We start from the raw sequence: 18,056 nt of genomic DNA, 5'->3' as shown, positions 1-18,056 counted from the left end.
TTCATGCTAATGCTTCTCTGTCTGCTAGCTGTACACATAAAGAAACCGTTTGTCATATGAACGTTGTATGGTGATATGGATGTGATAATTATAATATTATATGATAATATGGGATCAATGTATGCTGTATAACTTTTTTTTCACTGACTTTTCAGTGTGATGATATGTTGATAGTCATTCTGTGTTGTTCTTCATTATTCATCTTTTGATTATGCTATTGCTCTTCAGATTACATCACCGAGTTTCCCAGTGGTGGTGAAGATTGGACACGCCCACTCTGGAATGGGAAAGGTAATGTTGAGTCTTTTTTTTTAGCCAATCTAAAATGCTGTGCACATGAAAGATTTGACCTCTTGGCGATCAGATGATGATTCAGGAATCCAACGGTTTTGTCTTGTTTGAATGGAAGACACATTGACGTGTCAGTAAAGTGGGGAAAATGGCGGAATGTTGGACTGAAGCCCACCCTTTGACCGTTGCATCATGTGACAAATTTCCATCGGGAAGTGCTATAATACCCTTCTGTGTGCCTAGATATAGTTGAACGGTTTACACTAAGCACCATCAGGTCTGGAACCACATCGTTTGTAATGTGTTTTCTGACATGCAATACCAGCTAAAGGACCAGTGTGTAAGATTTAGTGTCATCTCAAGTTGAGGTTGCAGATTGCAACCAGCTGAACACCGCTCTGCTCACCCCTTCCTTTACAAGAATCTAGAGAACCTACAGTTGCCTTCAGGTAATGCAAAAGGCTCTCTCAAGAGTCAGTGTTTGGTTTGTCTGTTCTGGGCTACTGTAGAAACATGGCAGTGCAACATAGCGGACTCGGTGAAGAAAACCCGCTCCCCATGTAGATTTAACTGCCTCATTCTAAGGAAAAACACTGAATTCTTAGTTTCAGGTGATTATACACGAATGAAGACAGACATCTGGGGAGAGGTTATGTGTTCGTTCGTATCCGACTCTGTGAGTGAGTGTGCCCCTCTGTGTCTGTCCACGGCTACTCTTCAGCAAACTGCATATTATTATGCGTGCCAAGTTATGGCTGCATGCTCAAGGATCTCTCGTGGTTGCAGTGACTTACACTTTGTAAAAACACCTTTCATTACCTGTGTTATACTGCCTTTGACTGCCGGCCGGCTCCTCGCTTACTACTCTTAACCGACCTCCGGCTGGTAGGGACCACTAGTGATAACACAGCTGAAGGCATCGCTGACCCCCAGCTGCTGCTCTGCGGCCAGAGACAAAGTGGGGCAGAAACAATTTGAACACTGTTATTGTTTTGGACGGTGTTTGGCTAACAGCTAACACACTGCCATACCTCGCCGCCACTCAGCCGCAGCTAAGCGGCCTTACAACTTGGTGAGTTTTCCTTTGTGTTTTGGCACGATTGTATGATGTGTATTATACGACGGCTTTGAGCCCATTATTATGCTTGTATAAGGTTTGCACCGCTTGTTTTTGAGTCGGTTTGACGACACTTTAAAGCACTTTAAAGACAGCAGTCTTTGCAGACGCACCTACTACTGAGTGCACCTTTCTAGTTATTAATCTTATATTCCATTTCTGCCAATAAATCCCCCTAAATCCTCACACTGGTCCTTTAATATCTGTCCTCTGTTTTCCTTTTATCTGTCTTTCTCAATTCATTCTTCCTCTCATGACTGCAGCACATCCTTATCTCCTCATTCTCCCTCAGTCCTTTTTCTCTCTCCTCTCATTGTGCTGGTATTGATCGACAACTGTGTTAATATTTTCTGGGTGAGATCAGAGTGAAGTGTTTAGCCTCTCTCCATCACTCCTCATCGATCCTCCACACGCCATTGCCCTGGACGGCTCAATCTGATATGTTATTGTCCTCTGGCTCAGTCTAACCGGGCCGTCGCCTGCCAGCCTGTTCCTTTTTGCCCTCCTTTATCTTAACATCTCATCTCCTACACGCCTGTGTTGTGCTACAGATGTCTCTAGTATCTGTTTCACTGATCTATTTGAAGAAAGACACATTTCTTTGTGATGAATACTGTACAATATAGTTTCCACTTTGCTTTGACACTCACGTCTCGCTTACGTTCCACTCAGTGGGTATTCCCAGTTATGGTGCATACAATACAATACTGTTGATGAGCTTATTTAAAAACGTTTACATAGAAATCATTTCTGAAAAATAAGACATAAAGCCTTACCTTAAATACATGTGTTTCTTATGTGTTGTTCCTCTGTAGGTCAAAGTGGACAATGTGAGTGACTTCCAGGACATTGCAAGTGTGGTGGCCATCACTCAGACCTACTGCACCACAGAGCCATTTATAGACGCCAAGTACGACATCAGGGTCCAGAAAATCGGAGCTGACTACAAAGCATACATGTGAGTGTCCCTACACTTTGTTCTTCAGCAGCCCGCCATCTATACAATATAGATTAAGCCATGTGTTTAAAACATATTGCTTGATATTTGCATTTCAGTGTAGCAATTTCATCTTACACATAGGCTACTGACACATCTTAAAGACTGGCACCTACCAAACTCTGTGATTTGTGACAGTAATTGCAAATCACAGTTGATATTTGATGGACAAATGTGTTTTTGTGGGAGTTCCTCAGCTTAAGCGGTTCTGTCTCTTGAGCAATCAGAGAATTGTATAGCATTCATCAGCTTCTGGAAGTCGTGGCGTCTCTTTCCTTTTCCCAAGCAATGACCACAACAGCTGAAGGCCAAGCTTTTCTAGTAAAGTGCAACACTTGTAAGATATTCTGGCTTCACGAGTTGGACATTTGGCCATGACTTGATTGCATGTTTATTAAAGCAGTACGGTTGAGGCAGTTGAGGTGGCTATCTATGTAAGGTTCCTTCATCAGTCTTCGTTTCTCTTGGGACCTCTATTTGGACCGTTATTTGACCCTTGTCCCATTCAGAGCCCTGCTTTTAAATTTTCAGATTCTTAAATTGCACAAAAACAACTTCTTCATCATCAGTAAGCCTCCTCATTTCCAGTCACCAAAACACTGCGCCATAATGTGAGAGTGCGCTCATTTTTTTCATCTTTGTGTATTTATCCATAGTAACAGTGAGCCACAGCGCCACGATGAGGGCAAACAGGAAAACACGACAAATGCTTTAACTTTCATCCACAAACAAAAAAATGTAACACTCTTACACATTTTGTCTCTAGCAATCCTTTACACTTCTTAGAAAGTTTTTTTTATGATTGAAAACATTTCAACTCTAGAACGTTGTTATAAACAAATAGTTTGAGGATTACCAGGGAGTTGAGTGCTTAACTGAATGAATTAGACCGGGTGTGTTATAGTCCTGGGTTTGTAGTGTGTAAACCTGTACATCTACTGTGAAACAAACCAAAGTAACGAGTCAATTTATCCGGATTCTAATCAGCCTGGTAACCTGCAGCTGTGCTTGTTGCCTGCATACTGATTTATTACCTGACAGCGTGGGCTGTAACCCCACCCCTCCTGCTACAGGGCTGTCTAAGTCTCTCTTCCCTCTATTTACAATTTCTACAAGTGAAAGTGATTTAACGCCCAATTTCCTCTTGTTTTCCAGGCGAACATCCATCTCTGGTAATTGGAAGAGCAACACCGGATCAGCCATGTTGGAACAAGTAGCCATGACTGACAAGTGAGCGCCGCATCAGCATGCGTGACGCTCAAGCTGTCCTTGTGTCGCACATGTCACCGTTAGTCACAATGTGCTCTCATAGCAGATTCATTGAGCTGAAACCAGTTCACATGAGTAAACACACTGATGTTTGGAAATCTGTTTGAGTTTGTAGTGGCATTTATTTTTCCTTTGGCAAAGGAAATGTTCTGCTTTTTTTTTACATTGAGCTGCTCTGCTCATGGCTACATTTTAGATTATAGTCCTTTTGCAAAGCGTGTATTTTGACCTTTCCCAGCAGGTGTGAATAAATACATGAATATTGTATGCTGGCTCACTTGCGAGGCTTGCAGAGATGCCAAAAATGAAACGGAGCAGCCATGAATGTAAATTGATTTTCTGTTTGTCAAAACACGACAAAGGTCTTTTGTCAGATATAAGAGAATTGAGTGGTGTTGTTGCACCGATGTCTGTGTGGAACACCACTGAAGAAAGAGCTCAAATTTGATACATAAATACTGAATACCTGAATTATGTAAAACAGTGCAAAGTAGTATATTTTCTGCTGTAGTACAGTCCCATTGTTAATGTGGGTGTTAGTATTGATGTGCCTGTATCTGCCCTGGTTTTATTGTGTTGAGTTTTCCAGACAGCAAGTCAATGGAGCCCTTTACACCCAGCAGCAGCAGCACCTTTATGGGCTTCAGGCGGCCCAGCACTGAGCTAGAGAGGCTCTGTAACAGGTTTACAGTGAGGATAAGTGCCCTCCAGAGCAACATTAGCTCTGACTTATAGTGCCAAAGTGATACATAAGTCAATATTATTGAAAAAGTAGTGTGCTGTGTGCTAGAACAAAACTTAATTACGTAGTTTTACTTAGGTAAGCAAGATGGTGTAAAGCAGGACAAGTTATCTTTTGATTCCCAGTTCTTTATACAAACAAGTTAAATACCTGCAACTGTTGTTGACCTCTAACAGCAACTCAGCAAAACAGTTATTGTACATACAGTAGTGGTACTCTATTTGTGATTTGTTGTTGTACCTAATCTAACTTCTCTATGTGACAGGTATAAACTGTGGGTTGATACCTGCTCAGAAATCTGCGGAGGACTGGATATCTGTGCTGTCAAAGCCATCTGTGGCAAGGATGGTAATGACTACATCACTGAGGTGAGGAAAACACAGAAAGAAGGGAGGAAGAGAGAGCGATAGAGGGATGGATGGAAACTCAAAAAAATCTGTCTGTCGCTGAAACAGTTGACAAGGCACTAAATACAATAAGTCACATAACTCTTATTTTGCAGCTGCCATATTATCACTGCATAACTTTCACCATGTTCAGCCTGGGGGAGCTTTATTGGAATACGAATGAAGGTCTTTGAGTCTTAAATTTAGCACGTCTGAGATTATCTGGCTGGGAATAAACTGATTAAATCGAATCTGAATACACATCATGAGTTTGATAACCAACATCTGGGGATATTTTCAGGGTAAGTATGGCTATAAGTATGGCGTCCACGTATCTCAGTATTTATTCTCTTCAGCTACAATTTCCCCCCACTTGTCTGTCACTTGCCAGTAAATGTTCAGCATATTGGTTTCATGTTTTGTAGACTTGAGTCTTGAAGTCATGACCACAATGGCTGTGAAGAACACATCATTGTTGGAGTGTGCTTTGCTGTAATGATACCTTTCCTAAAAGTCAAGTGGTTACGTCTCAGTATGGTAAATTGCTAAATACTCCATCTGATTCATCATTGTCACTGAAGAAACAGTTAGGGAAGTGGGGAAGCTTTTATCTATTACAGTCCTGGCCTGAGGCAAAAAAAAAAAGAAGCAAGACCCAAATGCACTGTGACACAGCTGGTCATGGGGTGGACAACCAGCTTATTGCCCAAAGTTATAACATGTAGCTGGTGTGCAGTGACTTGACAGATTTAGGGGTCACATACACAGACTATTCAGTTTCAGGATCAGACAGAGATTCAGGTTCAAGTGCAGTATCAGACAGAGTGGGTGGCTCTGGACGTAGCAGCAGGAACAGGGCCTAATTTGGCCACAGGATTGAGCTGTTGAGTGACCAAGATTTCTGCCAGCTCGAGGAGCAACTTGACAAGCCAGGGTTTGTATTGGACACAAGATGGAGTGCTGTAGAGAGAGCTGCTTCTATGTGGTTGGCAGTAAGTACAGAACCACTGAGTGGTGTGGGTCAACTCAGCCCCCGCATCCATGGGAAAAGATGGGTCAGCCGGGTCAATTCTTAGCAATATTCTGGATTTAAAATGCCGACAGTGATACTGCACATATGGATAAAGACAGTCGATAAACACGCCCACAGTTGGTCATGAATTGGCAGTCAACACTTTGAAGTAGGCTGACTGTCAGAATGAGATATTCAGTCGTTTGTTTGGAGGTTGAAACGTCTCCCCCTGAGTCACCGCCACTGGAAAAGTGATTTGTTTTTAGTGATGCGGTAAAATTGTTGAGTGGATTTCCATTTACAGGGATGTTGACCTAATATCACCGTCTGTCTTATTTAGCAGCAGCCTGACTGCCACAGTGATAAAAACATTTGGGTTACTGAAAATAACGATGATGACCACAATTTGAAATACCATAATTGCCATTCACATATAAACATATATTTTAAAAGATAACCTTTCTGGCAGTATCCCAAAAAGCCTACAAGGCTTGTCATTAAAAAAGGCACACAATTTCTGATGCCGGTGTCCTCTTTGTCCAGGTTGTGGGTTCATCTATGCAGCTGATTGGTGATCACCAGGCAGAGGACCGCCAGCTCATCTCAGAGGTGGTGCTGGCTAAGATGAGCCAAGCTCTGGCTACCAGGTCATCTCGTGCTTCCCGCTCACCTGCCCGCTCCCCTCAAGGCCAGAAGCCAACGACTGTGCAGCCCCAACAGGTAGAGCATGATGAATGAAACCCATGTATTTATGATGGATGTCCCAAAATGAATAGCTACAATGGCACATGCACATATAAAGAGAGGCAAGTTCAGAAACATAAGGATCTGTCTGCAGGAAAATCACTTTTCAGTTCACTGCTGATTCTTTACCAGAACCCACTTAACCATGTTTGCCTTTCTCTCTCTCTCTCTCTCTCTCTCTCTCTCTCTCTCTCTCTCTCTCTCTCTCTCTCTCTCTCTCTCTCTCTCTCTCTCTCTCTCTCTCTCTCTCTCTCTCTCTCTCTCTCTCTCTCTCTCTCTCTCTCATTCTCCCGCCCCCACCCTGTCCCTCAGGGTGCTGCCCTCAAGGAAGGACTTTCAGATCCAAACAGGACCTCTGGCCAGCGCCCTCAACCTCAAGGTTGTCTGAACACTGTTGTCCATTGTAATACAAGTGTGTAGGCCCAAAGCAAGTCTAGGAAACAGTCTCTGAATCAGTCATGGTACAGTTCACTCTCAGACCTCTGAAGAGATTTTTTTCTAAAATGAATTTTCCAGTATTTGAAAAATGTTCTCACTCAAAATAAACACTGCCATTAGAAGAATTTGTTTAGAATAAAAATGGAAATGAAACTAAGATACAACCTGTTAATTAGAAATGCTGGTAGGCGCATTTGGTTGCCTTTGACAGAGCCAGGCTAGCTATTTCCCCCTGTTCCCAGTCTTTGTGCTAAGCTAAGCTAACTAGATGATGTGCTGTAGTTACATATTTACCATACAGACATGAGAGTGGTATCAATCGTCTCCTCAACTTCTTGGCAAGAAAATGAATGTGCATTTCCCAAAATGTCAAACTATAACGAAAACGGAGTAGTATGGACATGGCCAGAGTAAGAGCAGTTTGTATTTTATCTGCATCCGTATCTCTGTTCCTTGAAGGTGACATTGTGTAAGAAAGACCTCAGCTGTCTGTCTGAGCTATACGGCCTTGTCTCTGTTTAAGTTACAAGCAAATGTACAGTACAGCGCATTTAGCCAGCCTGTTAAGTCTAACTGCAACCATAGTGTCTGTGTTAGTGTGGTGATGTGTGTGCTCAGGGCAGATGTGTTCAAACTAAATGTGACAACTAAAAGCAGTGGTAACCGCGTGTAAAACGGTAAATTAACAAAGCCATTGTTATTGTACTCTCAATGTGTAAATGTTTGCATGTTTGTTCCCGATCTTGAATTCCGGTTTTTCTCATTTTGCATGAATGCGGAAAATGTTGGTGTTCCGTGTGTGTGTGTGTGTGTGTGTGCGTGTGTGTACTGGTTGTTTTTTTATATTTTACAGGAATTGTTTCCGTCTTACTGAATAATGCTTGACTTTTATCTTCCTTTTTTATCTTTAAATTCTGTACATTGTTTTGGTGTGCCTCAGTTAATAGTATGCGCAGAGATTCTTCCTTCTGTCAAGCTACAAAGCCCCCTTTGCAGGATCAGAATGTTTTGTGAATAACTGCTGGGTGTTGTCTTTTGTTATGAACTTTCATAACTCTTTGTTATGTGGCTTTATACTCTACGGTACACAATACATATTTGTCTTGTCAATTATAAAACCTTCTTATGGGATTAATGAAGAGTTTCAAGGAAAATAAGCATCTTTTCTTTCTTTGCATGTTAATTTCCTAATTTGCTTGGATCCAAATCACTGAATTAGTGATCTGTATACACAATGTGACTAATTTGTCTGTTCTCCTCTGTCTCAATCTTTCCTGAGTGATAAACAAACAAACATGTTGAATACCAGTTTGTTGGCATCGTTGGCAAGTGACTAATATAAAGCGTGGTGTGGAGCGTGTGATTTAGTAATTCAAGGTTTTGTATCCAAGCAAATTGTTCCCGTGTTGTCCTTTACAAGTTAAATATGTTTGTACAAATGGTATTTTCTTTGGTTTGTATGTGTCGTGAGTCCCAAGCAACCATTGGGATGCTTTGTGACAAACACTTAAAACGTAAGACTTGTCGCCAGTTACTGGAGTGGCCTGACAGTAAAGACTCTCTGAGAATGTCTGGGATGAATTTTCACGAAGGTTTTGTCGTGATAATTTATATAATGTCATTGAAGTCCAAAATCTAAATGAATCAACAACTCATAACACTAATTAATATACATTTTCCAAGCTGTCTTTAAATAACCCTTTTTATAAAGGTTTTAGCATATCATTTACACACCCAGCTATAATCCTGCTGCGTCCTGGAAAATGAATTATCAGCCACTGGAAACTCATCCCTGCCCCGTCACTTCCTACTCAGCATGTGGAGTCCTTTGTTTCTTTTGTGCTGCATGATGGGTAGCTTTGCTGCATGTGTTTGAGCCACTGAGTTGTTTGATGCCAGTATCCTTTTGTGGTTGTATCATATCTCCTTTTGTTGTTTACTTTCCTTCATCCTCATGTTATCTCCTTTGTTTCTTTTTTTTTTAACCGCACTACCTCCTAATGGTCACTATTATTATTGTGCATAAAAGCAAGAAGCACTTGGCATGACAGGCTAGTCGCCACACCTTCTCTTAGCCGTTGATCTGCCGTCCCCTGCTGGTCATTGCAGTCCAAACATTCAGAGCCTGCTTCGCCCCAGTCGGTTCTTGACAGATGAGTTGGTCAGGGATTCTATGAATGTGAGAGGTTGTTATGTGAATGAGCATGTCCAGACTCAAGCTCATTGTCGGTATCATGTCCTGCTTTGGCCTGAAGTGAGTGTTGCAGGCGCCTGGTTTTCTTACTGCTGCACTAAAACAACAGGTGCTAGATCAAAGAAATAATGATGCGTCTTGATTTATTTCCTTTACTTCTCCTTTTGCTTGTCTTGCCATGTGTTGTATAACCATGGAACTATAATAGAATCTAATTATATTTGAATCTTGTAGGTGCCCCAGTGAAATCACAGAGTGTGGAGTCATCATCAGAGTCAGCTAAGAGAGCGTCTGAACCGGTACCAAAGCCCAGCCAGGCCCAAAAACCTGGTCCAGGTCCAGCTCAGACTCAGAAGGGCCCAGTTCAGAGGGCCGCCTCAGTCACAAGGCCTCCAGTGCCGAGGCCTCCCCCACCAATGCTGAGAGGCACATCCGTCGCAAAGTCAGCCCCAGATTCTGCTTCCACCCCAGCCAAAGCTTCACCATCATCCCCAGCCAAAGCAGCAGCACCTGCAGCTCCAGGCTCTCCACCAACCAAAGCAGCAGCCACAGCTCCAGCCTCAGCTCCAGTCCCAGCTTCTCCCTCAGCCTCAGCTCCTACCACAGAGCAGCCCAAGCCCCAGCCTCAGGGCTCCCCAACCCCAGCTCCTGGCAAACCAAAAGAGCTGCCCCCCAAACCCGCACCACCTGCAAAGCCCATCCCTCCGCTACGCAGGAATTCAAAGCCGCAGCTCCAGCCAAAGCCGCAAACCCCTCCTCCTCCCCTCAAAGCTTCACCCAAACCCCAGCCCGCTCAGGCCTCAGATACTGCCTCGGCCCCAGCACAGGTTCAGTCCCCAGCCAAAGTCAGCCAGTCCCCGCCCAATGTCCAGTCTCCAGCTAAGGCTCAGCCCCAGGCCGAGCCGGCCTCTCCCCTCCAAAGCCCTGAGCCTGAACCGGCCGAAGCTGCCGCGGCCCCCGCTGAGGGAGAGGCCCCTGAGGAAGAACAGCCAGGATCCCAGCAAAAGGCCCATCCTCTGCTGAAGTAAGAGCCGCACTATCGACACACTGTTGATAATGCAAAGACGTGCATTTCAATGGGCCATTCTTTGTGTTTAGGATACAGAAGTAAATGTCTAAATCCTTTCCTCCGTAGAAAGGTAATATATGGGATTCCAATCGTCCAATTGATTATCAATAGAATTTTTGTTTAATGGTGTTATTTTAGTGTGTCGGTCGAAGTGGTAGTTGCTGAAATGATTAAATTAACACTTTATTTTAATCCTCCCTATTTAGCATTGATGAGCAGTATATACATATGTAATAATGTAGTTATTACAGTCTATACGGCCTGTTGTGCTTATTGGTGTATTTGTCACAACTATTGCATGTTCATATACTGCATATGTTTGATAAATAGGGTGGTTAAAGTACAATGTTAACATTTTGGAATGTTTTCAAAGATCATTGCACAAATATTGTGTTTGTGAACTTTTTTGCCTCCATATTTCCCTGTTTGTCTTCATCCTTACTCTTCCATCTAACTCTTCCTCCTTCATTCCTCCCTGCATCCCATCCTTCCTTGCCTACCTCCTCGCCCTCTTGCCCTCCCCTCTCTCTTTTTCCTTCCCCCTCCCCTCCCAGTAAGTCCCAGTCCCTGACCAATGCCTTCAACGCCTTCAGTGACTCCTCTTTCTTCCGCGGGGTCTCCAGCACCGGAGGCGACGGCCAAGACGAGGAGAAAGCCGAGACCATTCGCAACCTCCGAAAGTCCTTCGCCAGCCTTTTCTCTGACTAGACACAGGCTAACCGTAGTCAGCCCCTTATTGATTCTGACCCCCCCCCCCCCCCCCCTTTACCGTTGGCCAGTGATGACTTGATTGACATTAAGTGTGAACCAGTCTGAGATTAAACTTTGTGTGTGAACTGTACTGTATTCCCTCCGTCCCTCCTCTCCTCCATCCTCAGCTTCTCTGTGTGAGTAGTGAGGCCTCCTGGGTAGGATATGTTCAGTGAATGAAGCTGTGCCCGAATATTTGGACTGAAGGAGTTACGTCATTGATATCGACCATACAGCAGATTAGAGAAGAATAGAATAGAATATCAAGATATTTATTTTTCCCATAGCACACTTTAATGAACTCTTTATGAAGTATATAAAAGTAGAATATTCAAGACTTTAGATGGAATGTATATTCAGTATATATATTTATTTATATTTATATATATATATATATATACAGTATATGAATACAAACAAATATAAAGGGACATAAGCCAATGATAAAACAACGTCTCGTAGCACTTTCCAATCCACCTTTGTCAGTGACATAACTCTTTCATACAGTGGCTGGATTTATACATATTTTTAAAAAATAGTGGGATATTTGATAGTTTCCTCTACAGTGAATCAATTTTGGTCAGTAAGTGAAACTACGTGCGTAACAAAAACTACTTCTTGAAGAATTTGCTCCTGTGTAAATCCAGCTGTTGTGTCTCTGGTCCTTACGGACTGCCCGTGCTGCCCCCTTTCTTGTCTACAAGCCTTGAAGTTCATTGTCGTGTGAGGGAGTCGGAAATATGTGTATGTTCATCTGTATTCAATTGTTGTGCATGGCTCCTCCAAGTGGTTCGGTGTGACTTTTGGAGAAGGAGGGAGCTCTATCAGTGTTGAGTTTCGCACTCCGTCGCCTCTCTCTCTATCTCTCTCTCTCTCTCGATAGATGTTGTAGCCTTATTGTGAACATGTTTTCAATTCAGCTAGTGTTAGCTGTGCAGACCTGGGTCGATTACCTCTGAAAATTCATTCATTTACGTTAAGTGTTTGATTAAGTCGAGCAAGGATTGCAACTGTTGTTAGCAGCTTTGGGATCAGGCCGATTGTGCCCCACACTGAATCAATCAATCCTAAATACTAACTGAATGCTTTTCAAAGAGTAAAAAGATTCATGTCTGTAGCTGTGACTGGTGATTTCTTGTTTCACCTCTGTGTAGATCTTTCAACAGTATTGTAATTTGTTGGTTATTCTCATGAAAAGACATTGAGACAGTAGTGCAATAACACCTCGACATGACTGTTGAGCGCTGTCACCCTATTATAGATATGAATATGACCGTACATACAGGACCTGTGTATCTGTTAAATACCTAACTCTTACATTCCCTTTAAGATTTCTTTCAGTCGCAACTTTCGAGGTTGCTTTCTGCTGCAGTCAGACGCTGGGCTCCAGATGAATATGCCATTTTAAACTGTTGGTTTCTGTGATTGATCCCGTTTGTGTTGTGGGACTGAATTTAAGGCAACCTGGAATGAAGCCTGTACCTTGGCTGGTTATTTTCAGTTGAGCTGCTGCATTTCAAGTTCATACGTGTAAGAAAAAGAAATACAAATCTCAACACCGCATCAACCTGTCTGCTTATACATTTCCAGTGCTATGTTGCAAGTAAACTATAACATATTGTATTTTGTATTTATGTAATTGTCATCTCAGGAGTTTATTTTTTGTAATATATTGATTGTTTTTTCTTGTTTGTTGACGCTCCATATTTATGGTACAGTATATATTGTTTGTTTTGCATTGTGTTTTTATTTGTAGCTCAATAATGCTTTGCATGATCTGGTGACTGATGACGGTTTTTTTCTGTACAGATAAATAATAAAGATGTGGTTCCATCATTCCACTTATTCACGAAGTAAGATTCATGCTGATGTCTGCGCCTTTTGTGTCAGGGACAAAGAGCCACATAGATTTCACACATTAAGATCAGTTGATCCGTCATGTTACAAACTGGGAGCATGGACAGATACTGCTACTTACCAACCAGGGAGGGTATAAGGAAAAGATCCTATTACGTTGCATTGTTGGAAATGTAGGATTCAGTGTTTCTGGAGCTTGATCCATTCCAGAAACAGAAAGTCAGGATATGTCGGACTCTACTGCTTCAGTTTTGATTATTTTTGACTGACTCTTTCCTTCACAAGTCCCTTTAACTTAAACTTAATGGACTAAATCACTTGAGTACCCAATGAATTTATATAGCAAATACGTGGAGCTGCTTCTAATGCTAAAAACTGTATGTTGAGATTGTAATGAGACATTTAGCGATAAGAGACCTCTTACGAGTCTAAAAGAATAAGTCACAGAAAAAGTGTGTCTGCTAAGCTGTTGGTTAGAGGTGAGGACTACAGCTGCCTCTCCACGTCAGTCTAATATATATCTTCAGGTGTCATGATTGGATAAGGATACAGTACATGAAGTATCTCAGAAGTAAGCATTTCGGTGAGGCTTAAGACCGTTTGTATTATAAACTGAGGGTTTTTGCTCAGACGTTCAGAGTGTCTTTTTTCATTTCCAGACATTCTGTGTTGAATATCAGTGTGTTGACAGAATCAATATAAATATGCCATTATTGACCTCTTGAACACGAGCCCTATTTTTAGGCCTCTGCTCGAAAATTGCATACCCATACTAAAGAGTGTATTTCTGCAACTCCAAGGTCTATTTTAATAATTTTTTGATTGTATAATACAGGTAACACTTGTGAGATATGCTGATATCTGTAAAATTGTGTATCTGGTCTGCTTCACTCAATCGAAGTCAAATCAGTTTTAGAGACTCTAAAACCGGTTGTGCTATGACTATGGCTATGCCATTGACATTTTTAGGCATTATTTCAAGTAATACTTTAGACACAAGTGCTTTTTTTCAGGTGAACCTGAAACTTTTTCAATTTGAGCTATGCCATATGTGTATTTGTTATTAACCAGTAACATATACAGAGCGAAGTGGTGAACTACCTGCATTTAGCCAGCAGATGGCACTATATACATGTGGAAATGTTCTTTATTGGCACATTATGCCATGCTGTGTTTGCTCTCCCTCAGGTTCGTGTAATTGAGGCCCTCCGCTCGGGCTGACCGTGAGCACCGAGGCCCAATGCTCCCAGTCACCATAAAAGCTGCCACCTTAGACCTCTCAGGGAGACTGCCATCCACAGCTAATTAGCTCTTTTTTCGCAATTGAATTGGTATACTCTTTGGGAATAAATCAGTTAATTTAAGTGCATTATTGTTGTCTCTGCCTTTAATTAACATGGCCCTTTGAGCCGGTCATGAGAATAATGCAGCTCTATGCACATTAAATCAGTTTTCTCCGGATACTTATGTGTTTTTTTTTTGCTTACCTTTTTTTTAAGTTCTTCTTTTCAAATTATTTCATGTCCAACCTTTGATGTCACACTTTTGAAATAAAGCTGAAGGAACGGGGCACTTTCAATATGTGCCACTAACAGCATTACATCTGTAACACAAACCACACGACATATACACGTGAAACACGACTATGCTGCTACAACAGGCGAAAGGTATGAACTGGTGATGAGAGACATGTTCCCTGATCCTCTCGCACAAACTCTTTATACGCATCGACGTTCAACAAAGACAGAGGAAACACGCTTTGCTCTCAGTTCTTGGTCCATAGGACGACCAGTCAGCAGAGATCTGTGGGAACATCTCACTGCTCGTAGGGACATGGACGTGGGCGGCTAACGCACCAAAGCAAGCCGATACAGGCCAGACCCTGTTTGTCTTGGTGCTCATCCCAACCAACTGCCCACTGAGAGCAAGAGAGTATGAACGTTGGGAGGAAGGACCAATCAGTGCACTTAATTTAACACGATGAGATCCAGATTCAGTTCTTATATTATCCAATATATATATATATATATGAGGATGGGACGGAAATCCTGGTGTTACGCACCAGTGCTGAAGGGTTTGATTTTTGTCACCACAGCTTGTTCCCCTCCTCGGCCTGAAAACATGTCAATTCCACGTTATCGTAACTCCAGTGTCATGACAGTTGTAGGAGAGTCTTGTAAAAATACACAAGCACTTAGATGATGAACGTGTTCAGATACCAGAGCTCCAGTCCCCTGGGCCTCAACCGTATAAACAATCAGAAGTTAATACTTATTATTGCTCGCTGGTTGTTGTTTTTTGTGACAGTAAAAATCTCAGGGGTATCATTTGTAGCTAGTTCAGCACAAATAAATTCTGCGTGGGCAGGACCGCATGTGAGAAAGAGCAAGAGCATGTGTGTGTGTGTGTGTGTGTGTGTGTGTGTGCGTGTGTGTGTGTAGGTCTGTAAGCAAAGTGTGCCAGCTGTCTGACTTCACAGTCCAGAGTTATGACAGATCAAAGGCAGCTGAAGTCAAGCTGACTGTTAAGCAGAGTGACAGTAGCATAAATGAACGACATGTCGATTTTGCTGCTTTTGAAAAAAAGTGATCACACAACAGCGGGGTTTCATATCTTTAGCGTTTTAATGCTTTAGGTTGAAAAGACACAGAACTTAAACTTCACCTCGATTTTTGACAAGCATCACTGTCATCATGTATCTGTTCACACACTTTATTTTTTTTTACGCTGAATACTACTACACAATCAGAGTAATTTGTTTTCAATTGTGCCTGGATTCTCAGTATGAATTTTTCAAAGATTCAGACTGAATTAAAATGATCATTGACATGCCGGGCCACCATGCAGACAGTCAAGTGACACTGACAAAACAGGAACATTGAGTTCTTCACTGGCTGAACTTTTTGGTGATGGAAACTGTTTTTCACCAGGCTGCTCTGCAGTATACCGTAAGTTTCAAACCAAATCTGACCAGAATCTGTTCGCCTATCAGGTGAATATGTGACTCATGTGACGTCACATCCTTTGCAGTTTCATGTTTAAATGAGCCTCGAGTACACCAGCTGGTTTAATGCTAAACATTTTAATTTGTGATCTAACCTCATGTGAATGATGTTATTCCATTAAAACATACAATACACAGAGATAACAAGATGTGACTTTAAGATAAGTGGGTTTAAAAATGTGAAAAACTGTGTCTGCAAAAACGTAGGCTGTAGATTTCACTGCATGGTTTCAGTGTTAAAAATAGAGTGAGGTTTAGGTTGGGGTTAGTCTAAGGTCCTCAAACCAACAGAGTCTGTAGAGATGCAGCATGATTAAAAGAACAGTCTGTCCTGCACTCAGCAAACTGTTCGTCAATGAACTGGGTTTCCTGCACCGCTGACTTTGGGCTGATTTAAATGCAGAATTCGTCACATTGTCTCTCTCCACTATTGCTGTTGCCGCCAAATGAGTCCACAGCATGCATGACGGTGATGTGAGACATGCGACTGTCATCATTAGTCCACTAAACCTTATAGTCAGTCAGAAAACATTCATTCATACACAGGTAACAACGTTCTGTTTTGGGGAATAAGCTATATATTTCTAGACGAGAATTAACCAAGTGAGATGGTTCTATGTGAATATGAAGCTAGCTTAGCACGAAGACTGAAAACTGGGGTCATGTAAAAATCTAGCTCACCCAGTGAGCACTAACCCGGATTTCAACGTTGATTTCTGGTTGAAAAAGCGTTGATATGGGGTCTGAACGTCTAAGACGTATTTTAACCGTCTTTTGAACCGGCTAAATTACGGTTACAATATCAACGTGTCACAAAACACCAATTTCTTTTAAAATATTGATGGTTTGTTCAGTTGTAGGTTGAAAGAGACGCGATTTTGGTTACTTTAAACGTATTTCTCCAAAATCATATTACGCTGTCCGTTCATATGTGGTCTACACGAAGACGTGATTTCAACGCATTCAATGTCTCATATAAAACGTCGTAAATATGGAACTATAGACTGTGTGCTGTCCACAAGAAGCTCACAAGACATCATAATGAGAGCAGAGCACATTATGTCTGCATATGTTCACTAAAATACAACTCAGTGTTTACTGCTGGAATACGCATGCACACGGACTCTGTGCAATTTTCTGCTAAGATAGAGACTGGCTGGAAACAAACACGGCACTATTTGAGCTAGCTAGCTCGAGCTTACTGAGTTCATGAGCGAAGTGAACGAGCTGACGGGATAAACGAGGCTTCACGCTAATGACACACTCTGTAAGTACTTGAACTACTTCATTCCAGTATTGCAAACCGAAATATCATTACCACACCATTACTATCATGTTATGCTCATCATGCGGGCGAGGCTGCTAGCTTGTTAGCATGTAGCGTCAGCATGTTACGAACAGTAAACAGTAGACATGTGTGTTAGTTAATGTGCTGTACTAATACGATCATGGTCAAAACATTGTTGTTTGGGTTATGGCAATATACAAACAATATGAACAATATTGTGTAATATCCAGGTCAGCATTGTTCCGTTGAAGACACGTCTATGGTCTCCGGTGTAGGGACGTTCAAAACTGGTCTAAGTCAATATGTTTTTCTGATACTTGTTTTATTTACAGATGTCCAGCTTGAAAATATGGCAGATCTCCTGAAACCGGCTCCTGTGTGGCTTTGAAAACGACATTTAAAGAAGGAAAGGGAGATTATGTTTTTATATAAAGAACATTGTTATATTTATATTGTGCTTTAATAAATACAAATGAACTGTTGCTGTGTCACTTGGTCTTTTGTCCTGTAAGTGGAAACTGTTGATGTGTTATATACCCAGAAGCACTGTAAGCATTTCGGCGTTGAATACACGGTGAGGTTGAATACACGGTGAATACACGGTGAGGTTGAATACACGGTTAAAACACGGTGAGGTTGAATACACGGTTAAAACACAGTGAGGTTGAATACACGGTTAAAACACGGTGAGGTTGAATACACGGTTAAAACACGGTGAGGTTGAATACACGGTGAGGTTGAATACACGGTTAAAACACGGTGAGGTTGAATACACGGTGAGGTTGAATACACGGTGAGGTTGAATACACGGTGAATACACGGTGAGGTTGAATACACGGTTAAAACACGGTGAGGTTGAATACACGGTGAGGTTGAATACACGGTGAGGTTGAATACA

At 41.9% G+C, this 18,056-nt stretch overlaps 1 protein-coding gene across 2 annotated transcripts in view; it reads left to right on the top strand.

Moving 5' to 3' along the window:
• syn2b (synapsin IIb) overlaps positions 1 to 10,967 on the top strand; it is a gene marked incomplete at its 3' end in the record, with an annotated part of 67,831 nt that extends 56,864 nt beyond the window's left edge. Inside the window, exons 6-13 of one of the 2 annotated variants that reach the window (XM_079297070.1) lie at positions 229 to 291; positions 2,224 to 2,366; positions 3,561 to 3,635; positions 4,682 to 4,784; positions 6,358 to 6,534; positions 6,871 to 6,937; positions 9,425 to 10,214; positions 10,883 to 10,967. In XM_079297070.1, the coding sequence (XP_079153196.1) occupies positions 229 to 291; positions 2,224 to 2,366; positions 3,561 to 3,635; positions 4,682 to 4,784; positions 6,358 to 6,534; positions 6,871 to 6,937; positions 9,425 to 10,214; positions 10,883 to 10,967 (1,503 nt within the window). Of the gene's footprint in view, positions 1 to 228; positions 292 to 2,223; positions 2,367 to 3,560; positions 3,636 to 4,681; positions 4,785 to 6,357; positions 6,535 to 6,870; positions 6,938 to 9,424; positions 10,215 to 10,813 lie in introns of both variants that reach the window. The other variant, XM_079297069.1, reaches the window with a different exon arrangement.
• Positions 10,968 to 18,056: the final 7,089 nt, after the last annotated feature.

Source organism: Melanostigma gelatinosum (assembly GCF_949748355.1).
Source record: "Melanostigma gelatinosum genome assembly, chromosome: 3".
In the NCBI taxonomy this organism is placed as follows: domain Eukaryota; kingdom Metazoa; phylum Chordata; class Actinopteri; order Perciformes; family Zoarcidae; genus Melanostigma; species Melanostigma gelatinosum.
The sequence above is the reverse complement of the archived record's forward strand: the minus strand, read 5'-3'. Positions and strand labels throughout refer to the sequence as shown.